This window comes from Bactrocera dorsalis, chromosome 1, assembly GCF_023373825.1.
Source record: "Bactrocera dorsalis isolate Fly_Bdor chromosome 1, ASM2337382v1, whole genome shotgun sequence".
NCBI lineage: Eukaryota > Metazoa > Arthropoda > Insecta > Diptera > Tephritidae > Bactrocera > Bactrocera dorsalis.
Window position 1 is genome coordinate 27,672,703 of NC_064303.1, and position 26,401 is coordinate 27,699,103.

Below are 26,401 nucleotides of genomic sequence, written 5' to 3' on the forward strand. Positions count from 1 at the left end.
CCATGAGTAATAAAACACAAAGTTTTCTTTCTCCAGTATAGAAGAATGCATCAATGGTTCTGTGAGCGACAGTTCCAACGGCGAAATCCCCATGATAACTCCTTTCTTCTGTCTGCTCTAATCAGCAAGTCCATAAACATTCTAGTGGACAGCCGAGCGGCAGGTTATCCCTAGCGCTAATACAGAATTTTATTGCAATAACTGGACTCTCAGTAGGTATTTCTGCTAACGTTGTGGATACCCAGTCATAGAAATAGATTGACATGAGGAGGCAGGCGATAATTCACCAAAGCTGTCCCAGACCATTCAGCTCGTTCACGGATTATTTGAAGCAATGGGCTCTTGAGAAACACCTCAGAATTTGGAACACAGAGCATACTGCAAAGGTACTTTCGGGTAGTGTTGGTAGTCGGCAGACTCTAAAGCTCTTATTTCTAGGCAAAAGAAAGGTTTGTAATATTGTAGGGCCATCACAGTGCATCTTATCTTAATATCGAGCCTTCTGAAAATTGTTATAAGTGATTCGGCGGAATGCAGAGCATGCTCGGAGACTCTGGACATATATACGCATGCCCAGCCTTCAGCCGGATAAGACGGAATACATTCCATAGCTTCAAATGCCGAATATTAGAGACATTGGCCAACAACAGTGGAAAAATAAATTTTTTACCAAATCTACTCAGTTTCTGGATAAGGCTTAATTGGTTACCATCCGGGAGCACAATGGATCTATTGCTCGAATCACAGCTGCCTAATAGTATCAACTGTAAAATGATTAGTCAAAGAAGAGGACTTACTTCAGAACATATCTTCTTCTTCTTCTTAATGGGCGTATACACCGCTTACGCGATTATAGCCGAGTTAACAACCGCGCGCCAGTCATTTCTTTTTTTCGCTACGTGGCGCCAATTGGATATTCCAAGCGAAGCCAGGTCCTTCTTCACTTGGTCCTTCCAACGGAGTCGAGGCCGGAGGTACTGCGTCGAATATTTTCAGAGCTGGAGTGTCTCTATCCTTGTCCCGTCCATCGCATTTCTTGGACGGCGGTGATGTCAGCCTTTATTTTTACGAAGACATCAACCAGCTGGGCAGCGGCACCTTCCCAATTAAGGGACCGGACATTCCAGGTGCATGCCCTCAATTCGTAGTCCTTATTTCGTTTGCCATGGTCGTCATCAAAAGGGGGGTCTCTCATCCGAGGCTGTTGTTGCTTTTTAATTGGGGGTATTTTTTTACGGGGCGGGTCCCAAACCCAGCGCACAACCCTATACAGAGATGTTTCGCCTTCTCACTTTAACTCGCCTTCAAATGGATGATCTAAGACCACCCAGAGGATACTTGGTCAAAGACCGGAAGTCGTGAGCAGCTTGAGACATTTGAATTTAAACTGCGCGCGTCGAAGGATTTGGAGAATTATTTTTTTTAGGTTGGTAGTACTGTCAGTCACATTTATGTCAAATTTCATGTCAAAATATTCATTAGTGTTTGAGATACGTGTCGTTTTGTGAGCTGCTAAAAGTGAGTTTTTCGTTTTTAGCGATGTCGAAATTTGTTGAGCAAAGAATTTGCATTAAATTTTGTTTACGGAATCAATTTTCTGCTGCGGATACGTTGAGGATGGTGCAGAAAGCCTTTGGTGATGAGGCTATGTCTAAAAAAATGTTTACAAGTGGTATAGTGAGTTCCAAGCCGGCCGTGAACGTGTCGAAGACGAAGAGTGTCCAGGGCGACCATCAACCTCAACCGACGAAGCTCACGTTCAATAAATCAAAGATGCTGATGAAGTTGGCAAAGCTCAGCCAATACCATTTTGAAGGATGTTTTGGGCCTCAAGCGCGTCAAATCTCGACTGGTACCGAAAACATTGAATTTTTTGGAAAGGTGTCGCGTTGATGTGTGTGAAACGATGCTTTCCGACTACCAGGGTGTCATGAAACGCATTATAACTGGCGATGAGACTTGGATCTATGCTTACGACCCCGAAACAACCGATCAATCGAGCGAATATCGTGCCAAAAGAGAGCCGAGACCAAAAAAATCGCGCCAAAGTCGCTCAAAAATCAAGGTCATGTTGACTGTTTTCTTCGATTATCGTGGTGTTGTGCATTATGAATTCCTTCCAACCGGTCAAACAGTCAACAAGGAATATTATTTGAACGTTATGCGTCGTTTGCGTAACGCTATCCGCCTAAAAAGGCCGGAATTGTGGAAAGACAATTCTCCCCATATCGTTCCGCAACCACCGTATTCACCTGATCTGACGCCGTGCGACTTCTGGCTGTTCACCAAGCTCAAAAGACCGCTCCGGGGACACCGTTTTTATACGATAGAGGAGATTCAAGCCGCAGCGAAGACGGAACTGAAGGCCATCCCGGAAAGTGACTACAACCAGTGTTTCGAAGATTGGAAAATCCGTTGGCATAAGTGCATTGCATCGGGAGGGGATTACTTTGATTTGGAAGAATAAATAAAGAATTTTCAAAATAAATACAATGTCACCTTATTTTTTGGGCACAGAAAGTTTCGAAAAGTGTAAATATGCACATATTTCCAACGGATTTCCTTTCTCTTATAACTGTCTCCTTATTTCTAATTGTATATTCAACTTTACTACAATTATACTACTGTAATGTTCGAGTTTTTGACTCACAAGATCGAAGTTATCGAATGAAGAAATTCGAATAAAACATTGATCTCTATATGCAATCGATGCGTTAACGCACGGTAATGTGTTCGAAATAATCTATGAACATAATTTCATGTGACTTCAAAACATACTGGCAAAAATCTTGTCGGCCTTTCGGACATCTTAAACAGCACGGGTCAATACCTATTCACCGAACTGTCGATTGGTCTCAGGAATGTAGTAACGAATCCAAGTTTCATCCATTGCCACAAATCGGCTCAGGAACTCTTTCTTCCTTATTACATGCCGATTGTCCTTTATTTGTATTGATCGACATTTTCAAAACATGCGGCGTTCATTAGGCGAAAAGCCTGAAATACTGAACATAGTTGTAGATCAGCATATTTTAGCTCAAATCTTTAAAAAATAAGTTTACTTTTTCAAGTAACTACTCAAAAAAATTTATTTATTTATATTAAAAATTATATCCAGTTGTGTTCAGTTCTATGAATGTTTTAAATAATATTCAACTCACTCATACCACTAATGATAATATTACTTTCTTTCAAGTGTTTGGCATTCTACGCGGTTTGGATTGTCAACGATTCCTTCTAAATCCCGATCTGTATAGCTCCGATGCGCACATTATCAACTCGAACGATGGCTCGCTTTACGTTGCCTCCAGCACGAAGAACTACACGAACAATCAGTATTGTGTAGAAAAGATACGAAATTCGACATTTGGCGAACAGAAGGTAGGTACGTATGTAATTAAGAGAATTTAAGAACCAAATAAACAAAATCTGTATAAAAAGCTGACATTTGTTCTCATTCCTTTCCCCAACATATTAGCTCTACACATTCCTGTGTTTCGACTCGAAAGTGGTTGGCAATGAAAAGATACGCTTCAAAATGTACCCCATCGGTCTATTGATCTCCTGCTCCTTCTATGCACTCACACTGGGCGTGTACTTATCCATTTCACGCTTACGCAATTTGCCGGGAAAAATTTTAATCTGTTTAGTGAGTAATTTATTTGCGGCTTATTTGGGCATTGCATTGGGTCAACTCGTACCCATCAACAACGATAATATGTGCTTCGCCTCCGGTGAGTGGATCATGAGTCTATAATGTGTTCATAGGAATGTCTGCAATAATAAAATTGATATTTTATGTTGCAAATGCTAACTCTAATTAACAGTAAATGCAAAATGCATAATTCTTGCATTATCTTTTTTTATCTTTTTAGGTTATTTCATATACTTTTGCCTCATGGCTGCATTTGCCTGGATGAATGTGATGTGCTTCGATATATGGCAGACGTTTGGGTGAGTGTTCCCTATAATTTATCGTTATTTGCACTCAATTCAGTTTTTATTGACATTGCTTTGAAGTTACATATATGTATGTATGTGCAAATAATACAAATGAAAGTAAGAGACTACAACTGAAATAGGGAAGCTAACAAACTATGTGTATATTAAGGGAGGTCAAAATAAACGAATGTTTTTTTTTTTGCTTCGTGCTCTGAAAAATTGATTGATGATACCTCTAAAAAAAGTTCTCCAAGTATGAGCTCTTAATTGTAACGGCAAGGTCATCTGCCTAACGGGTTTTTATTCTTTTTCTTATTAAACCGAATCGTTTAGAAGATATTAACGGTTAAAGTTTTATATGTATGCTATTTATTTGGTATTTTGTTTGAAGAACTATTATTTTTTAATATTTTCAAAATTTTCAGTCAAAAGATAAACACTCGTTTATTGCGACTAATTTTTAGGTGTATTTTCGTTCGAAAGTTTTTGTTATTTGTTTTTGTGAGGTTTGAAGCATTAGGAGACCTGCGAAGAGCCAAATTTCGAGCACTTTTTTTCTCTAATATGCTTGGAGGGGTTTTAAGCGATGTCCGAAATACATTCGAAAGATTTTTAAGATTTAGTATTTTCATAATACAATGTATTGACGGGGCTCCTAATCTACCGAATTTTGTTCAGACAATACTGATAACAATTTTATTCATAGAATTTATAATCAGAAAGTAATAAATCTATATAATAGTAGAAAAGTCTTACAAATTTGGAAAGAACTCACGCTACTTAAACAACAGAGAAACCATCCCTTCCGTCTCGCCGATAATTGGTTCAACGTAAGCAGAGCATGGATTTTTCCTGGAACTGTGGTCCCATTCTCCAAAACGTTTTGGTGATTATTTCATAAATCATTGTGATAAAAGCCTTATTGCCATTGATAAAATATGTTTACAAGCTGCAACTGTTGGTAAATTTTTTGATAATATATTTCAGTAAAAAGATTTAAATAACTCCGAGAAGAACATCTTTAACATCATCTTAGCTTTTATTAGAGGTTACTTTTACTTACATACATATACCTCCCTCTTCTAAACTTACATATGTGCTATAGAGAGCAAATATCTCTCTTAATAGTTAGCCACAGGCTTTGTCGTAGATATTTCTAGTTTGACTTATGGTTTTTATGCGTTTAGGGTTGTCATAATGGATTCATTTTTCATCATTAATCACAATTCTATGCACAATTCTTGTAGTATTTAAACTGCATTCTGACATAAAGGGTGATTTTTTAAGAGCTTGATAACTTTTTTTAAAAAAAAAACGCATAAAATTTGCAAAATCTCATCGGTTCTTTATTTGAAACGTTAGATTGGTTCATGACATTTACTTTTTGAAGATAATTTCATTTAAATGTTGACCGCGGCTGCGTCTTAGGTGGTCCATTCGGAAAGTCCAATTTTGGGCAACTTTTTCGAGCATTTCGGCCGGAATAGCCCGAATTTCTTCGGAAATGTTGTCTTCCAAAGCTGGAATAGTTGCTGGCTTATTTCTGTAGACTTTAGACTTGACGTAGCCCCACAAAAAATAGTCTAAAGGCGTTAAATCGCATGATCTTGGTGGCCAACTTACGGGTCCATTTCTTGAGATGAATTGTTGTCCGAAGTTTTCCCTCAAAATGGCCATAGAATCGCGAGCTGTGTGGCATGTAGCGCCATCTTGTTGAAACCACATGTCAACCAAGTTCAGTTCTTCCATTTTTGGCAACAAAAAGTTTGTTAGCATCGAACGATAGCGATCGCCATTCACCGTAACGTTGCGTCCAACAGCATCTTTGAAAAAATACGGTCCAATGATTCCACCAGCGTACAAACCACACCAAACAGTGCATTTTTCGGGATGCATGGGCAGTTCTTGAACGGCTTCTGGTTGCTCTTCACCCCAAATGCGGCAATTTTGCTTATTTACGTAGCCATTCAACCAGAAATGAGCCTCATCGCTGAACAAAATTTGTCCGAAAAAAAAAAAAAACCGAACACTGATTTTGGTAATAAAATTCAATGATTTGCAAGCGTTGCTCGTTAGTAAGTCTATTCATGATGAAATGTCAAAGCATACTGAGCATCTTTCTCTTTGACACCATGTCTGAAATCCCACGTGATCTGTCAAATACTAATGCATGAAAATCCTAACCTCAAAAAATTCACCCGTTACATACGAGGTGTGTTCAAAAAGTATCGCGAATCTGACAGTTTTCTTCGATTGCAGGGGCGTGGTGCATCATGAGTTCTTGCCACGGGGAAGAACGGTCAATAAGGAATATTACCTGCAAGTTATGCGCAATTTGCGCGAAGCAATCCGCCAGAAAAGCCCGGATTTGTGGAAGAACACAAATTGGCTTTTGCACCACGATAACGCCCTGATCCCATCCCATGAAATAAATATTGCTTAAAAATATATGTAAATGCGGATATTATAAATAAGTGTGAGGTATGAATATTCCAATTTCAGAGCCATTTGTCGAACAATAGTTTATCCAAATATGTACATATATTACTCAGTGTAGTATTTTTATTGTTATACATAGAAACCATAACATATAAAGATTAAATTTTCAAATAATCATACCAAATAAATATGTGCAATTATTTTATTGTGTGATAAACGTAATATTTTAATGCCAATAAAGCTCTTATTTTATACACCACACGCTTGACAAATCATCAGTTGCCTAACAGTCTTCACCACCAATGCCAATCAATTCAAGAGCATTAGTCACAATCAAACAATTAATTAATCATTTAGTACCGAAAATATATTAGCAATGTATCCAGCTGTTGAGTGCATATATTTGGGACCCTATTAAAATTATATGCGTGTATGAGTGTATGTAACTATCCGACCGTTAAACCCCCACGTAAGCAAGCTAATATTGACGAGACAATAATTCATAAAATCAATTATTCGATAAAGATCATTAGAAAAAGTGCCATGGATTTTGGGCGCAGCACCTTATAAGCCAATAGGGAACACATTCTGTACATACTTGCACATGTTTAGGTAATAAAAATTTTACTGTGCGCTTCGCTAAATAGCTACAAAGTAGCCGGAAGGAAGAGTAATGTATATTTGACTACGTAAACACACAGGGATATTTATTGCGCTCCAGTAATAAACCTCCGTTTATTACGGTACTTCATGATATATTGCTGCTCTTATTATAGCTCTCGTTTGCCCATGTAAGTTCTTATTTTTAAAATTCCTTATCAAACTGTGACTTTAATGAAGAGGGGAATTTCTAAGTGGCTTGCTTTCACTTTGCCACAAAAAGCTTATTTCATCTTTTGTACTTTTGTCTTCACTCTGCCTCACTTCTTGAAGACGTAATTACTGGATTCCTTTACTTTATTGGCGTAGACACGAGTTAACAACAGCGTGCCAGTCGTTTTTTTCTTTCGCAATTTGGCGTGAATTCGATATACTAAGTATAGCCAGGACCTTCTCCACCAAATCTCTCCAACGGAGTGGAAGTGTTCCTCTTCTTTTGTCGTCGTATAACTCGTACAGCTTATCGTTCCATCGAATACGATATTCGCTGTTGCCAATGTGCAAAGAACCATAAATCTTCATCAGAATCCTTCTCTCGACACATCAGATGTTGTCTTCACCATATGGCAGGACGGGAATAATGAGTGACTTATAGAGTTTAGTCTTTATACTTCAATAGAGGAATTTATTTCTCAATTGCCAGCTCAGTCCGAACTAGCACCTTTTGGTAAGAGTTATTCTGCGTTGGATTTCGAGGCTGATATTGTTGTTGGTGTGAATACTGGTTCCAAGACAGACGAAATTTTCTAGGACTTCGAAGTTTAGATTGTCAACAGTGTCGCGGGAGCCGAGTCGTGAGTACGACGATTGTTTGATTGATGACTGGAGATATTTCGTCTTACCGAACCCATTTGCTTCGATTTCTTATCCAGTCTGGAGAAAGCAGAACTAACGTCGCGGTTGTTGAGCCAATTATATCAATATCATCGACGTACGCCAGTAGCAGTACACTATTATACACGATTTTGCCTTCTTGATTCAGCTCTGCAAATCGAATTATTTTCTCGAGCAATAGATTGAAGAAATCGCATGATAGAGAGTTGCCTTGTCTGAAACCTCGTTTGGTATCGAACGGCTCGGAAAGGTCCTTCACGATCCTGATGGTGCTTTTGGTATTGCGCAACGTCAGTTTGCAAAGCCGTATTAGTTTTGCGAAGATATTAAATTCAGACATAGCGGCATAAAGGCAGCTCCTTTCGTGCTCTCAAAAGCAGCTTTAAAATCGACTAAGAAGTGGTGTGAGTCGATTCCCCTTTCAAGGGTCTTTTCCATGTTTTGGTGCATGGTGAACATCTGGTCATTTGTTGATTTTTCGGGCCTAAGGTCACACAGATAAAATTTAACCAGTTTGTTGATGGTGGGCTTTAATCTTTCACACAATACGTTGAATAGCGCAAATTATTGGGTCTCCTTTTTTGCGGATTGGGCAGAGCACAATTAAATTCCAATCGTGGGACATGCTTTCGTCTTTTGGGCTTGATGAACTTCATAAAGACCATATGTTGGTTTAGAGAAAACTTGATAGTGTGAGGGCATTTTAGTTTCTGTAGGTCTTCTAAAGGCCTCGGTGTGTCGCCAGATATCCACCACACCTACTTAGTTCTTTCCGGCAACAGATAAAGAAGACAGATAAGCGCGATAAAATGTACTGCAATTTTCAGGGAAAGAAGAACTCAGCTCAATCTTAAACTATTTCGTATAAGTTTAATATACAGTCTGTCAAGTAAGAGCGTGGTCGTGTTAATTTATAAAAAAAATTATTTTATGAAACTTCCATATTTATATACATATTGTACACATTACAATGATGCAATTTGGTCAATAATATGTCCAGTCACCACCGGTGTCGATAATTGCCTGGCATCTCCGAGGCATACTTTCTACTAATTTGACGGCGTATTCTAGTGGCAAGGATCTTCAGATCCGACGACTTTCGTAAAACAATTGCTTCAAAGTGTATGTGCGTTTTTCAGGAAGCTTCTGTTTAATATATGCCCACACATTTTCAATAGGGTTTGAACTTTACAGAGCTTGCTGCGGTGTTTAGGATCGTTGTCTTCCTGGAGAATCCAATCTTCAGATGATGATGAACCAGATAGCAGTAAAGCCTTTTTGTAGATTTTTATCTCTGCTTTACGAAGCAGCCTCAAAGATGCACCTTTATTACATGTTTTACGCTCCGCTGAACAAGCCTATTGGTGGAAGTTGTCCAGGCTCGTGTGAGGACAAAACGTGCCCAAATAGAACATTCATCAGTAAAAATGACATTTTCAAAATCTCTATCAATATTCTCATGCGCCCAAGCGAGTTGCTTTGTCACAAGATTTTCTGTCAAAAGAAGCTTCTTCATTGTGTTGCGCCATTTCAAATCATGAGTGTGAAGAAGGGTTCGGATAGTTTCGTAGGTTATATCTAAATCTTTTGCCATTAATTTTGCTTGTCCTCTGCCGCAGTGTCAAAGCAGGATTCCGCGAAAACAGATTCACTATCCTTTTTTCATCTTTTTTGTTCACTATTTTGAAAAGTGATGCCGGTCCTGGTAAATCATCCACATTTTAGCACTTTATATCGCTGTATCCACTTCTGTACAAATGCCTTTTTTCTCATATATTTAGCAGCCGCTGATTGCAACATTTTGGGAAATTTCGGGTGGATGCAAAGACACAACTTCGTAGCGCGACGCGTACTTAGCACTCATGGCGTTGTAACGTGATTCTCTTTGAAAACATATGCATATAACATAATAACTTCAATGTTGAGATAATCCTTAGTAGTAAAGTATATACATACCTTAACCACGGCAGATAAAGAAGGAGAGAAGCGCGATAAAATGTACTTCAATTTTCAGGGAAAGAAGAACTCAGCTTAATCTTAGACTATTTCGTATATGTTTAATATACATCAGGAGATGTGAAATTGGGAATGAACGCTCCGATTGATTTAGTATTAGATCTCCAGTACAAATAGTTAAGATCTATAGCAATCTTGTGGAATTTCCAAAAAACAAATACTTGATCATTATTCTTTCTCATTACAATACTTTAATGATATAATATATTGATATTAGGTTAAACTCTACGATTCCATAAAATACGAAACATATTACCACACAAATCTTCACACAAGGAAGAAATAATAATTTTTTTGTTCTTTCTAGATCCGCAAAAAAGAAACGTGGTTTCCAGACAAAGGATATGGGACGTTTTCTACTCTACTCACTCTATGGTTGGGGGCTACCCACGCTCATGACGACCATTACAGTGACGCTGGCTAAATCAGATTTACTGACCAATGAGAATTTACGTCCGAACTTCAAGCAGGGTCGCTGCTGGTTCACTTGTAAGTATAGCTATTGTGGTGCGCTCTTTGCCAAAAAATTAATAAAATTTTGCATTGCAGATGGCACTTTTGCTTCGGCAAATTTACTCTTCTTCTCCGGACCGATTGGAGTGCTCTCGCTCTTCAACTTTGTGCTCTTTCTACTAACACTACGCTACTGTAATCGCGTAAAACGTGAAATTTTCCGCATGCAAAGTTCAAATGTCGAAAAACCGATTATGCGACGTCGCTTTTTCGTGGATAAGGCGCGTTTTGCCATGAATACGAAACTGTTCATTGTTATGGGCATTACGTGGTTCATGGAAATATTGAGCATCGTTTTATACGATCGCAAAAAAGTGTTCTTTTGGGTCGTTAGCGATTCCTTCAATGTGCTATTGGGTGTTTTCGTCTTCTTTATATTCGTCTTCAAGAAGCGCATCTGGCATGCAATACTCTTTAAATTAGGTTGGTGGTGATCTATTTAGACACATGAAATATACATACTATATATAAACTTGTTACTTATTTATTTGTAAATTTTTAGGTTTCCGTTCCAATGACAGCCTAAAAACGCTACCTCCGGCCACCTGCGCTACACAGTCCACCTATGCGCCACAGACACAGAGCCTCTCGATGACGCGCCTAAATGCCATCGAAGGCAATCTGTCATTGCTTTGTAATGCGGCAAAGAATTAGCATAAGTTATTTGTTGTACGCCTCCCACTCATTATTGTATTTGTATTATTGTGCATTTGTAATATTTGTATATAATTTTTTTTTACGCTTTCGAGGTGTGTCAAAGTGCGTTTAGACACGAAAACTACAGATTCGCAACCTTTGGCACACAGCTACATATGCTTATGTATGTGTTTATATGTATGTTATTTTATTAGCGTTACGCTTGTTTGTAAGCTATTTATTATATTTATTTACCATTAAAAGCCATATTTAAATTTATACTGAAATGCGTGTGTATATTTTATTCAGACTTAAATTACAGGAAAAATAAATTTATAAAACAAGAAATATTTGTTAATTCAAATCAGGTCAGAACTCATCCAATCGGCTGGTAGCCAATCCTTCTACTTGCCGACGCCAGCGAGTAGGAAAAGACCATGGCAAAAAGCGGAAATAAAGCCAAGACCGAAAGCATTACGCCAATGCTGGTGAGATTTGTGTTAATAAGTCGTATCAGTTTAGGCAAGCAACCCTGAAATCAACGTGAAAATATTTGAAATGAACATTGAATATACATATGTATGTATGTAGTGTATTAAAAATAAGAAATTTGTAGAATCTTATGGGTGTGGCAAAAGTTTTGAAATGAATCAGCGGTATGTACAAATATTAGACATATTACACTTCCCTTTTTTATAAAGGGTGATCCATTTCGAGATTCCCCACTTTTTTAATGAAACAATATAGAAACTTTAATTTTAATTGGGGGAGTGTTTATTATCGTTCCAAAGAACATACTTTGCTTTTATTTTTTTAATATTATCTCTTTGAAATGTTGGTCGCGGTGGTCCACGGTGTGATATCGCTAGATCTTGGTGGCCAATCGACCGGCCCAAAACGCGAAATTATATGTTCTCCGAAGTGTTATCTCAATAAATCCATTAATTAATGAGATGTGTGGGAAGTGGCATCACACAGTAGGTTATCATGGCCCGATAACGGCCGCCATTGACGGTTACGGCACCATTTTGGAAGAAATATAGACCGATGATTCCATCTGCCCACAAACCACTCCAAACCGTTGTGTTTTGTGGATAAAATGACAGCTCATGAATCTCTTCAGGTTGCTCTTCTTCCTAATGCGGGAAATTTTGCTTGTTTACTTACCCATTGAGCCAGATGTGGCCTAATTGCTGAATAAAACTTGGCACGAAAACGTCGGATCTTCTTGGAACTCTTGAAAAGCCCATAGAGGTAAGCGATGTCGCTTGGAAAGGTCGAGTGGCTTCAGTTCTTGCACCAGCTGTATTTTTACGCTTTCAATTTAAGATCTCGACGTAAAATGAGTTAAGTCGTTCCATACGTTAGTCCGAGTTGCAGCGAACTAAGCCGAATCGGCTCTCCATGGTTTTCGTGTAAACTGTCAGCCACGACTCCTTTATATTCTTCACTGCGTGCTGGACAGTGTTCATTAATTTGATAGCTTATATCAGTGTTTCCCAAAGTGAGCGATAAACGCCCCTTGTGGGCGCTGCAGGTGTCAAGGGCGGGCGGTAAGGGACCCAGAAAGAAAATGGTGGCGGTTGTGTAGAGGCCTGGGGGGTTATTTGTAAGTTCATTTAGCTAGGAGGCCTCTTAGACAACGGCTACATGAGCTCTCGACTCTCAACAACAACTTGTGAACATCAACTAATATGAATTAAAAAGATTGCTCAAACTCGGTTCTATATTTCTCTCGCGTGGTTCCTATATCTGTCTTATTTTATTGAATATAGAAAAAATGAAAATCATGTCAATCGGTCGCTCCGTTTCATAAACGGGGGCATCTCTCATGCAAGTAACGACGAATTGTTTGCCTACTGCCAACATTTGGAAAACCTCCACATTGACTTCACCGAACGATACCAGGACATTGTGAACTTGGAAATACCAGACTGGGTGTTGGATCCGTTTTCAAATGTCAACACAGCAATGTCTGTTTTAATACTATAAAGTTGTGTTTCAATAATCATTCTTATTGGCAGGTGGAGCCCGTAAGAGTTAACTTGAGACCTAAGCACCATTGTATGTTACCTACTGCGCTCAGGTTTCAAGTTGCTGGTTATAGTAAAAATTTCGTTTAGAATTCTCCGTTAATATACATACATATGTATATAGGTCACAATAATTAATTTGAAGTTATAGTGGTTTTTAAATAGGTGAGAAAATGGGGGCGCTAAAAAAATATTTATTCTCAAAGTGGGCGGTAGACAAAATAAGTTGGGAACCACTGGCTTAGATAATCAAAAATGTCTTTCTAAAATTTTTTTTCAAAATTTAAATTATTTCCGAAATTATATCGGTTTTAGTGTTAGCTGCCTGAAACTTAACGTAGAAATTGCTTTTTTTAATGCATTTTCTAATCAGCCGATTTGTTTGACCAGTACCATTTAGTACCAAAATTGAAAAATTTAATAATATTAATAATATAAGTAATATTTTGAAATAATTCGACAAAGTTAAAAAACTTGTAAAAAAATCGACTTTTAATTTTGAAGAGCCGCTTTTTATGCATTTTTTACAGTTTTGCAGCTTCCTGAGATAGCGTACTAATCACACAGACCTCAAGGGTAGAAATCATGGTAACGAGAGTATGACCTTTTTTCCCCCTTTCAAGCACAAAATAAGATAGTAAAAATAATAAATGGCTTTTTTCTTTCAGTTGGCAAAAAAACGCTTGGACCCTTAAATATATCTAACAGTTGGCATCCTGCTAACCTTTTATACATTAAACTAATGCATATTTCGAAAAATATATACGAGGTGTGTTCAAAAAGTATCGCGAATTTTGTGTGTTTTTTCAAAAAATTATTTTTATTTATTCATGAATATCTATTTTGTCCCCTTCAAAGTAATCCCATGAGATGTTATACACTTGTGCCAACGGGTTTTCCAATCTTCGAAGCGCTTCAAAAAATCATTTTTTTTTTTCATCTTCTTCAGCTCCTCCTTCGATGCCGTCTTTATCTCGTCAAGACAAGCGTAACGTCGTCCTTTCATGGGCCTCTTCAGTTTAGGAAACAAGAAAAAGTCACAGGGGGCCAGATCTGGGCGAAATTCGAATATACGTAACCAGCGAAAATTCAAAATTCGCGATACTTTTTGAACACACCTCGTATATACAAGGTGCGTTCCAAAGTAAACAGACTTTTGAATCTAGCGCCTCCTGGTGGTGGCGCCATCTATGTATGTATATGTCGACTGGTGTGTTAGAATCTGTCATTGCCTTTTAAGTCTCAGTATGTTTGTGTTATCGGTGTGAAAATGAGCTTCGAACACAGAGCCAACATTAAATTTTGTTTTAAAATTGGTAAAACTTTAACCGAAACGTTTCAATTGATGAAACAAGTTTATGGCGAAGGTGGTAATCACTTGGCTCTATATCTGGGCTATATGATGGATGCGATAAAACCTCCTATCAGAACTCCCGTAGCTTCTGACGAGTAATCAACGAATTGTGTGGTCTGGCGTTGCCCTGGTGGAACACTATTCCCTTCCTGTTGCCCAATTCTGGACGCTTCTGGTCGATCGCCTGCTTCAAGCGCTCCAGCTGTTCGCAGTAGATGGTAGAATTAAGCCTCTGGCCATATAGGAGTAGCTCAAGTGCATGATTCTCTTCCAATCCCACCAAACACACAGCAAAACCTACCTGCCTGACAATCCCGGGTTGGTCGGCATCACCGGTCACCGACCACGACCGTTTTCGCTTGATATTTTCGTATGTGATCCTTTTTTCATCGCCATTCACCATACGCTTCAAAAATGGGTCGAGATCGTTCCGTTTCGGCAGCATATCACAGGCGTTGATTTTTTTGCTTCAAATCATGCGGCACCCAAACATCAATCTTTTTGTTTATCCAGCCTTTTGCAGATGGTTTAAAATGGTTTGGTGACTAACTCCCGTTTTCTGGGCGATGTCACGAGATGCCACAAGCCGGTAAAACTCGATGATTTTCCATGATTTGATCGGTATTCGTCGTCACAGGCCTTCCGCCGACTGGCTTATCCATGGTGTCGTTTTCACCCACTCTGAATTATCAAAACCATTCCTCCGCTCTTCGAAGTGATAGAGTATACTCCCCTAAACCACCATCAATGTCCCGGAACGTTTCTCTAGCAGATTTGCTTTTAACGAAGGAAAACTTTAATATAGCACGAATTTCGGCGTTAGTGAACTCCATGTTTACACGTCTATACCTGTTGGACGTAATATCCAAACTAATCATGCATAGCGTCGTTTTGTAGGTTAAGTCAATACCTTTCACAGATGTATAGAATTGCTAGATACGAGCTCTGTAACGATTTATACATAGCCGCAAAATTCAAAAAAAAAAAAAATACGGAAGGGGAGCTATATGACCAACCTCATATCGCTCATTTGCTGTAAGACCGGCATAAGTCAAAAAAATCGATTCTCCAGAAAACGCGTTTTTAAAGTTTTCAACTGACTACAACCTTACACAGTGACTCCAATCTTACACCTCTTCTCAAGCGGAGCATATAAGAGGTATTCATATGAATTTTTCACTCAACGTGAAGTATGATATAACGAACAATTCTGCAGCATTAACTCAAAAATCACGTTTTTTGATTTATGCCGGTCTTGCAGCAAATGAGCGATATGTTGAACCTACTATTATTTACTTCGAGTGTAGTTCGCTATACATTTTCGTCAATAACTTTTGGTAGAAACATTTTTTTTAACTCACCACTTCATGGAGTTGTCCAAATTGAAAGTCTGAACAATTCTTATTTTCGCCACTGTCCCAGCAACACGAGTTCGGTAGCGAATCTTTCGGCCAATCCAGATGGTTTTTGCCGCCACAACATTCAAGCTGAAAAGTAACAAAAATAAAATAAAAAACGAAATCATGTAAGATATAAAAAAATTATTAAAAATGCGATCAGTAAATAAAAATAATGCCCTGACGTAAATTTTACACTGATGATGAAATGATACGAAAGTACCGAATATGTGGAATCCAGTGCCTATGCTTGACTCCTGATCACATATATCAGTCAATCTGTAAAATATATTATTGGAATACGGATATAATTTTTTTTGGTAACAATTTACGCTTTTATCAAAACTGGGTGAAATTTTGGTCATACTTCTCCTAGCCCCCATATAAATACCTAATATAAAACTTTTCGAGTCTCCGGTAGACTTTATGGCATATATGGTATATCGCTCAATATATGAGTTATCTTAATGAAAATCAGGCAGCATATTCTTTTACGTATAAAAAAGCATAAAATTGGGTGAATATTAGCCTTAGCTTGCAGATAAGGTTTTTCTAACGATTTATTGACTTTATACCTTATATTAAACCATATATGTACGAGTATGCTTCAAGACACTTAAGAAAGTTTGACATTTTTTAGTATAACATCACTCAGAACGTCATTTATGTAAATTTTTAAAGAGAAAATAAAATGCTGGCATCAGTATTATTATATTTACATACAATCCAAAAAAAAGAATAATATTTAATTTGGGAACTTGAAAATCTTTCTCTCGTTTTTTCCGCAACTGATTTATATTTACAGACATGATTTATCAGCGCTGCGGCCACTCGTGTGGGTCACTTCGCATTATGTAAACATATTTTTTTTCTTTATTGACAGATCTTATCTCTTTTCGAATATTATATTCCTCATATTTATTTATTTATGTTTCACTGATAACTTACTTTTTATTCATTTATGTACATACATATATACTTATTGAAGGTAGGACTCCTGCTGAAAGTAGTTATATTTAGCTACGACTTCAGAGATAGCGTGGAGTTATTGGTTTTAAAATAATCTTTGTATTTATTGTATACTTATTTACATGCATAAATATGTACATATGTACATATGTAAGCAGAATACCAAACAGACTGGAAAGTGCTTACTGTTTCCATGCGAATCGCCACTTCAGGTGAATTCATATATTTTGGAGTTGGCACTTATTTTAAATTTTTGAGCAATTAGTTCGTGAGATATAACCACAACTCAATTTTAGGAGTTTTAAAAAAAATGAAACAAAAACATATATTTTTAAATGGCTTAATGAGATCTGCAGTACCACGTGGTTGAATATCATGAATTAGATTTCAAATCGCTTCCGCACTTTTTATTCGATAAATATTCTATATGTGATTACGAATGCGATCAAAACCCCTTCACGATTGCTACAAAAATATCAAATAATACTTCGTAGTATTCACTTATTTGTCTCACGTTGGGGATAACCGTGTAACTGTTGCATTCCAATTCTTCACAAGCTCAACAACATAACGTATCGCCATTTCAATCACCGATCCATCAAGACCATTTCATTTATTTAAGCGTCGATTTCAAATACTATAGCAGCGGCGTTCTGAGCACAAACTGCCAGCAAGTTTAAATCATAAAGATCTTTTTTTTTAACTTTTTTGCAATAAAAAATTACTTGTGAAAGGTATTTAACTTCGGTGTAGCCAAAGTCTCTTGTTGTTTTCAGTTCAGTCATTACCAAATGTCTCTTTGATTTAAGGTTCAATGGAAAGCTTTAAGCAATTTCAGATTTCGCGGTTTTGGAATGTAAATGTCGAGATTTAAAGGCACAAATATTTAAGAGATTATAATGTTTCCTGATTGTAAAATTTTACCCACGGAATTCGCAGATTTAAAAGGATAACACTAATATTCTCATTAACTATGAAACACTTTATGATTTTCAGGATTTCAATATACGAATTTTGGGATTTCACAATATCAGTTAAGAACTCTAAGTAATTTGAGGTTTCGGGATTTAAGAATGTAAGTGTCGAGACCCAGCGGAATAATTATTTAGCCGATTATGACGTTTTAGCGATTCTGAAATTTCACAGTTGGGATTCCGAGATTTAAACAGTTGGCACTAATAAAAATTATACTCATTAAATACCGAATACTTTAAGATTTTCAGGTGTTCGGTGGGAATATTGCGATGTAAATGTCAAGATCCAGTGTTTCTAGGTTCCAAGATTTTACACACGTGATTCGGAGATTTAAAAGATTAACACTAATAAAAATTATTCCCATTAAATATGAAACACTTTAGGATTTTAATATACGAATTTCGGAAGTTCACAATATCAGTTGAGAACTCTAAGCAATTTGAGATTTCGGGATTTTGGAATCTAAATTTAAATTTTTAAGCGATTCTAAGATTTGACATTACAATTTTCGGGATCCCGAAATTTGAACAGTTAGCACTAATAAAATTATTATTATTTAGTATTATGCGCTGAAAGACTATCAGGATTCAATATAGGCATTTCGGGATTTCACGATAACATTAGTTGAGAGCTTTAAGCAGTATGAGATATCGAGATTTTTGATGCACTCTAAGATTTTTGGAATTTCAATAAATTAATTTCGATATTTCGCGATACGCTTTAAACAATTTGCGATTCTAGTATTTTGAATGTAATGATAATATCGATATCGAAATTGTATAATTTCACAGTCGGGATCCCGAGATTTAAACAATTAGCACTATTAAAAACTGTATTTATTAAGTATTAAACGTTTTAAATTTTGTGGATTTCGGGATTTTTTTGCTCAAATATCGGGATTTAAAAATACAACTTTCGGGATTTCGCGTTAAAAATTGTTAAATATTATATCATATCATATATGTATATCATACATGCTTGTAAAAATTTAGTAATACGAATTTCGGTACCCAATATTAGCTCACACACACTTACATTATTCTGTATATAATCGATGAGAGTTGCGTTATTCGCAAGAAACGGGTCACTTTTGTAGGCATTGTAGTTTTTAACCTCACGCTCAATACCGGCCGGTAACCCAGTTATCACACTATCCTTATAAGTGTATATGTAGATGGACATTAATATCAAAGTGAACATGGCAGCAATAAGGAAACCGCCATACTGTAAAATGAGTAATAACAAATTATAACAAAATATAAAAAATTATCATTACTGTATACTTACAATTACCAGCATCGTCGGATCCACCTTCACGATGCACGAGCAGGCCAACGAAGCGGCGAACACCAAGATGCCGCCAACGATGAGCAACAGGTAGGGCACATAGTTCGAGTAACCACCACTGATCTTCAAATAGTTTTGAAAATCCGTTTGCAACCAAATGCCCGTTAGGATTATCAAGAGACCGGCAAACTGAAGATATTAAAAAATATTAACATTTTTTTTTAATAATAAAATTTAGAGTTTGTATGTATGAAGGTTCTTGCAACTCTCTTCTTACTCACCCAAAGCAATAGGTTAAACAATAAGAGCATTCCTCGTATGAAATTAAAGGAAAGCATAATGTCCGTCTCCTGGTCCAGTGTGCCCATACTATACTAGTTAAGTGTCGAATTTGTACTGAAAGCATCGCCTTTGAGTTGCGGGCAGCAGCGAAGTGCACCAAATTTATAAAAAAAATAAAAGCTATGCAGAATAAATATCTGCTTGCTATACATATGTACATAATTACCATTCATATACTATATGTATATGCATATGTAGGTTAGCAGCTGAATGGGCATTTTAAGTATTCGCACTGATTATTTACTTACATACGTATGTATATAAAGATTCAAGCATTCTTATAGAAATGCATTTTATTTCTTTAATAAACATATTGACACATTTATACATATTTACATATGTACATTTTTGTATGCTTGTATATGAATGTATGTAGGCATGAACAAGCGCACAAGTGGATCAATGCACCTCACAAACAATCAATTGATTTGTGTTGTTTACACACAGCACACACAAACATTCATATACATATACGTTCTCAACTGACCACGAGCGCCGCTGGAAATGATAAGCGGAGAAGTCTTTGACATCGTCAACATAAGAAGTCACAAGCGTAACAACGATGTGACAGAACGAAGGCCACACAAGTAAATCATTGCAACTCAGTTGGCTTCGTTTAACAGCATCTGCATGCCGTGCATTTTTAAATACTAGGGTGGGCCTCAGGCTACGTAACGGAATGAAATTTTGCGCTCATTTTTTTTGAAATTTGTCTAGGGCGCAACTCTTTTCACAATTCAAAAATTGGAAAATTTTAACCTTCAGTTTTCATACAAACATTATGGGAATAATAATTATGAGGTAATAATTTTTGGAACATAATTTCTTAGAGTGATTGTTTAGCAGGGATATACTTCGAAACTAAGTTTGAATTTTATTTCCAAAAGTGTTCTGTTTTAAAAACTTACCGTATTACGCAAGACTCTCAACGCCGCAATGATAGTGTCCTAACTGGATACACGCTCCATTAGCACTCTCCCTGTGAGACCACAGATTTTGGGGTCAGCACTTGTAGAAGTTGCAATGAGGAATATGAGTTGGAAAAATGTAGAAACTTTTTCCTCCACTGTTCAGCTCTGCCACACAAAGGTGGAAACATCGTGATTACCATACTTTTTACGAACCCGGCGAATTGGCTCCAATGGTTATTAGCCGCCTCAATATATTTGTACTCCAGGCTCTAGGCGTTTTTTTCGATATACAACAGACTTTTTGATCCATACCTAGTAGTTCTAGGCATCACAACGAACTGGCTGTCTAAGTTGAATTATTCGTGACCACCAAATCAGCTTAATTACCTATCTTAACCTAAACTAACGAACCGTCTCCGAGCCTCAGCAGGCAAAGACAAATATCTTCGTATATTTCTGCAATGGAAGAGCTCCTTAAAAATCAAACATACTTTAAAAGATGACTTATATTTGTGGCGTTCATTAAATATGATTAATTCCTCTGAAATTACTTAAATGCAGCAGGTTTTGATTTTGATGCCCAGACCCTTCCTAATGAACATATTATTTATGAGTTAATGAGCGCTCATGTGTGACGTATAAATACGAAGGCGGTCTGATAAATCGTACAGTCAATGCAGAACGCGCTTGGGTGCTTACTATAACTCGATGACAACAGTAAAAAATTATGATATGAGTCCCATCTAGGTGTCCGAATCCGGATAAACCAAAAATCTCGTAATGGCAGACAGTCGATTTAATTGCGCGAGGTAGTAGGCATCTCAAAACACTCAAAATGTCACACCGGACATGAAAAAAATGTCGGCGCAATGGATGCTTCGTTTGCTTACAATTTCAAAGCAGTATTTAACGCTCTTTAAGCGCAATCTGAAGGTGTTTCTCAACAATTTCATTACCGTCTCAAAAGCCAATTTAAACCGTGGGCTGACTTCGTACAGAGGACCTGCTTCAAAGAAGGCCAAGATTAGTTTAATGATTAACTAAAGATAACGTCTGTCGTTTTCTACACACACACAACATGAACTACATCGACTACAAAACAATCACTGAGATCTAACAGTTTCTAAATATCAAAATGAATTATTCAGAAGGGTTAACAAGTTGGACCAGCATAGCTCATATTATCGCGCTAAACTGAGACTGTGTTGAGGATGTGTTCACCATTTTTCAAAAATTTCCTTAATTCTTTTATTGGTTATGTACTTATCGGACTGACTTCGTGCTGAGTTCTTAACAATAACAATAGACGTAAGAGAGCTACGCCTCTTTATTATATTTATAGATCAAGTTTGCAGTGAACATGGAACCGAATCGGGGCTGTTATCATAAACCCACCAAAGTGATCAGTCTATAATCTATTGATTACAGAACATTGTCGCCTTTTGAAGAGCAGTGATTCACATTGTTTTCGCGACAAAATGCGGCTTTGGTTGATGGCAGCAAAACGTTCAATCTGACACGAATTATTATTTTTTATTACTTCGCTTAATTGTTTATGGGAAAATTCTTTAATCAAAATTGAATAAGTATGTAACTATACATAGGTCATCTTCTAGCATATTTTAGTACTTACTGGATGATAGATATACGCTATGTGAGCGTGGGATCCCAGCTAAGATAAACGATCAATGAAATTCATTCTCCCTTTTGACAAAAAGCTATCAAATGATTCTGTTGAGACTTCGGAAACTAGAAAAACTGAAAGCTCATTTAATCGACATGATATTTTTATAATAATACTTTATCTAAAGGCATGTATACCAGGTAAGATGGAGCAAAATTCTGCGTAATACCTTATAAACCTCTATAATTTCGAAATTCGTCTCCAGCGGAAGGTCAGTTTAACTGACACGCGTTGTATGGTTATTCGACTCTTTCGGTGAATAGGGGCATAATGCTCTTTAGCATTGTTCACCTTGCTTTAGCGAAGGGTCTTATAATTTAGCTATTATAGGGATATGTTTGAATAAACCCTTGGTTTTACACTCATCTTCGATTGTGGGGTGTGTGAGGTTACTCGCACCAACACCACCCGAAGCCATCGAGCCGAGAATATAACGGATTCCGATGAGGACAACCTCCCGACCTAAAGATAGGAGATAATAAAGAATATTACCGGATGGTATTGACTGGTACCAAAATACGCCAGTAGTGTTAGCAGCAAAAACAAAGGGAGTCAACCAAAGTACCTAAGGAACCTTAATTTTGGAACCGTTTCCCCTAAAGCAAGCAAGACTATCAACCAGAGTGTACTCGCAGCCAAAGAAGAGCTACAATGCAAGAAAAGGGAAAAACCTCAAAACCAAGTGGGGAAAGGTCAGTACGAGAGAGGATTCTTTGTAATTCGAAAGATAGCCAATATACAGTCTGTTGGCACTTTAGTTGACATAGTGGAGATCAAGCGGCAAACACAAACTGCCGAGGGATACGATAGTTTCCCGAAGAGTAAGGAATCGGGAATCTACCACGGGAACCTCCAAATTAAGTTCTCAGAAAAGGTATCGCGCTTACATTTGTCGGATTGTTAAGCTGGAAACTCTGTTTTCTTGTAAACATTTTTACATGCGAAAGCAACAACAAAGTTATTCAGTTAATTTCAATAGAAAAAAACATGCGAATACTTTATTAAAATGATATCACGCTGCTATTTTGTCTTCATTCGATTATACCAGTTTACCCGCTTTATACCAATTGTATGTTCGATTCACTACTACCACATTAATTACTGCACCACTCGCAGAGAATGTGCCAAGATGATAACTTCTTCGTTCATAGTTCGCAAAAGCCATCAGCTTTTTCTACCAAATATTTCCTTAGTATAAACTGGTATACATAATTTCTTTTTATACCCAACAGTTTTTGAGATGTCAATCTGCAAACGCATGTTGTGATAGACGTGGTGAGAGAGATGTCGTGCGCTCCGAGGACTAACATTCACTCGGAGAATATATTGTTGCAGCCAAAATTCGCACCCGCCTCTGTGCAGCAAAAAACGCACGCCAACAAACACAAGGAAGGTTCGACGTCGAGAAGCTGCAATCACAACAGACAGCCGAACGATTTTCTACTCGGCTTGCACTCCTGCTCTCTGAGAGCACTCGTCAACAACTCGGTATAAGGGAACTATGGGACGGCATTTCAAACTCCTTACGTACAGCTGCAACTGAAACCATTGGTTTTCGGAAAGTGCAAAAGAACAGCTGGTACGACGAGGAGTGCCGTGTCGCAGCGGAGAGAAAACAGGCTGCCTACCTCGCAACGTTACGATCGACCACAACACGTGCGGGATGGGATAGATACCGAGAGTTGAAGAGGGAAGCGAGACGCATTTGCAGACAGAAAAAGAAAGAGGCCGAAATGCGTGAGTACGAAGAGCTTGATAAGCTGGCCGACAGGGGTAATGCTCGAAAATTCTACGAAAAGATGCGGCGGCTTACAGAAGGTTTCAAGACCGGAGCATACTCCTGTAGAACCCCCCAAGGTGATCTAGTTACCGATGCCCAGAGCATACTGAAAGTATGGAGGGAACACTTCTCCAACTTGCTGAATACCAGTGAAAGCACAACACCAGGAGGTAGTGCACCCGATTCCCCAATCGATGACGATGGGCGGACGTTCCATTGCCCGACCAGGAAGAAGTTCGAATATCAATTGCCCGTCTGAAGAACGAGAAAGCGGTAGGGCCGATGGATTTCTGACCGAGCTGTTCAAATACGGCGGCGAAGAACTGATAAGGAGCATGCATCAGCTTCTTTGTAAAATTTGGTCGGGTGAAAGCATGCCCAACGATTGGAATTTAAGTGTGCTATGCCCAGTCCATAAAAAAGGAGACCCCACAATCTGCGACAACTACCGTGGGATAACTTTCTCAACATCGCATATAAGGCTCTATCGACCGTATTTTGTGAAAGGTTAAAGCCCACCGTCAACAAACTGATTGGACCTTATCAGTGTGGCTTTAGACCTAGTAAATCAACAACCGACCAGATATTCACCATGCGCCAAATCTTGGAAAAGCCCCGTGAAAGGAGAATCGACGCACACCACCTCTTCGTCGATTTCAAAGCTGCTTTCGACAGCACGAAAAAAACTGACGTTGAGCAGCACCAAAAGCTCCGTCAGGATCGGGAAGGACCTCTCCGAGCCGTTCGATACCAAACGAGGTTTCAGACAAGGCGACTACTTCTTCAATCTGCTGCTGGATGAAATAATTCAAGTTGCAGAACTTAATCGAGCAGGTATAAAAGTGTACGTATGCTGATGATATTGATATCATCGGCCACAACACCCGCGCCGTTAGTTCTGCTTTCTCCAGACTGAACAAGGAAGCAACGCAAATGGGTCTGGCAGTGAACGAGGGTAAGACGAAATATCTCCTGTCATCAAACAAACAGTAGTCGCACTCGCGACTTGGCACTCACGTCACTGTTGACAGTCATAACTTTGAAGATAATTTCCTCTATTTAGGAAACAGCATTAACACCACCTACAATGTCAGCCTGGAAATCCAACGCATGTTTACTCTTGCCAACAGGTGCTACTTCGGACTGAGTAGGCAATTGAAAAGTAAAGTCCTCTCTCGACGAACAAAGCCAAACTTATAAGTCGCTAATAATTCCCGTCCTGCTATATGGTGCAGAAGCTTGGACGATGACAACAACCGATGAGTCGACGTTAGTTTTCGAGAGAAAAGGTTTTGCGAAAGATTTATGGTCCTTTGCGCGTTGGCCACGGCGAATATCGCATTCGATGGAACGATGAGCTGTACGAGATATACGACGGCATTTACATAGTTCAGCGAATTAAAAGACAGCGGCTACGCAGGCTAGGTCATGTTGTCGAAAACACTCCAGCTGTGAAAGCATTCGACGCAGTACCCGCCGGGGGAAGCTGAGGAAGAGGAAGACCTCCACTCCGTTGGAAGGACCACGTGGACAAAGACATAGCTTCGCTTGGAATATCCATTTGGCGCCACGTAGCGAAAAGAAGAACGACTGGCGCGCTGTTGTTAACTCGACTATAATCGTGTAAGCGGTATCTCTACGCCAGTAAAGAAAGAAGAATCTGAAATTTCGCAAACGTCCTTTTCTCCCATAGAAGCTGCTCATTTGTCGAAATCGCCGATATCGGACCAGTATAACCAATAGCTGTCGTACTAACTGTACGATCGGAATCAAGCACTTGTATGGAAACATTTGACTAGATGTCGTCAAGAAATTTGGCACGGGTTATTGTTCAAGGTAATGGTATAATCTTCAGAAATTGTTTAGATCAAATCATACGTACATATGTAGCTGCCATACAAACTAGCACTAGAACTCCATACGAGAAGGATTTTTTTTATTTGTGAAGGGTATTAAAAATACGGCGCAGCGGTGTTAACGTTTTTTCCTGCTTCTTTTTTCCTTTAAATACATTAAATAATCTTCTTTAAAATTGTTTGTGTTCTTTATATACTTTTTTATTTATCTTCTTTTTATCGTATGGTGAAATTAAGTGAACTATGTATGTATGTTTATATGTTTGTAGGTATGTAGTACGTATGCTTACATAACATTAATGCAAGTTCTAGTATGTATAGTATGCAATATTTTATTTAAGTTTTTATTTTAAATTTCATTGATTTATTTCCGTTTAAATTTGCTTTTAACTGTTGTTGTTTTAGTATAATAGTTGAGAAATTCCTTTAAGATTCAGTAACAAGAAGTTAGTAAAGATATGTAGCGTACGTGTGTCTGTATACTTTTTGTGAGTTTAACTACATAACTGTTATACATATGTGTATGGTATAACTGTATATTGGAGGGGGAGTTTTCAAATAATTTATAACTGCATGTAAATATATTTTTTCTAATTTTATGTACGCCATTGTGTGAGTTAGCTTATGTATGCGTATATTTACTGCTGTTATGTGATGTGTGGGTGTATAGTAATGTATGTTTGTATGCGTATAATTTTTATTAAATTCAAATATCAACTCTGAACCTCGAACTTTTTTCAATATTTTTTGTTTTTCAAATATAATACAATTAA

General features: G+C 37.9%; 2 protein-coding genes across 2 annotated transcripts in view; one reads left to right on the plus strand and one right to left on the minus strand.

Moving 5' to 3' along the window:
* The window catches only part of LOC105221789 (G-protein coupled receptor Mth2), a 36,261-nt gene extending 24,934 nt beyond the window's left edge, over nt 1–11,327 (plus strand). Inside the window, exons 2-7 of the mRNA XM_011198901.4 lie at nt 3,197–3,381; nt 3,479–3,734; nt 3,876–3,954; nt 10,199–10,380; nt 10,441–10,827; nt 10,907–11,327. Of these exons, the coding sequence (XP_011197203.2) occupies nt 3,197–3,381; nt 3,479–3,734; nt 3,876–3,954; nt 10,199–10,380; nt 10,441–10,827; nt 10,907–11,058 (1,241 nt within the window). The 3' untranslated portion in view covers nt 11,059–11,327. The remainder of the gene's footprint in view (nt 1–3,196; nt 3,382–3,478; nt 3,735–3,875; nt 3,955–10,198; nt 10,381–10,440; nt 10,828–10,906) is intronic.
* Nucleotides 11,310–19,495, minus strand: LOC105221788 (tetraspanin-6). The gene is made up of 5 exons (XM_049459306.1): nt 19,337–19,495; nt 19,056–19,244; nt 18,804–18,992; nt 15,789–15,914; nt 11,310–11,572 (listed from the first exon to the last, which is right to left on the minus strand). The coding sequence occupies exons 1-5, from the start codon at nt 19,421–19,423 to the stop codon at nt 11,417–11,419; spliced, it is 747 nt and encodes a 248-aa protein (XP_049315263.1). The 5' UTR covers nt 19,424–19,495; the 3' UTR covers nt 11,310–11,416.
* Between the last annotated feature and the right edge of the window lie 6,906 nt (nt 19,496–26,401).

Bases quoted from the DNA above. Each gene is read 5' to 3' on its own strand.
- LOC105221788 (XM_049459306.1), bottom strand. From the start codon at position 19,423: ATGGGCACACTGGACCAGGAGACGGACATTATGCTTTCCTTTAATTTC. The intron at 19,245-19,336 runs GTGAGTAAGAAG...TAATATCTTCAG, and splicing joins TGTTTAACCTATTGCTTTGG to TTTGCCGGTCTCTTGATAAT. The intron at 18,993-19,055 runs GTAAGTATACAG...CTCATTTTACAG, and splicing joins ATCCGACGATGCTGGTAATT to TATGGCGGTTTCCTTATTGC.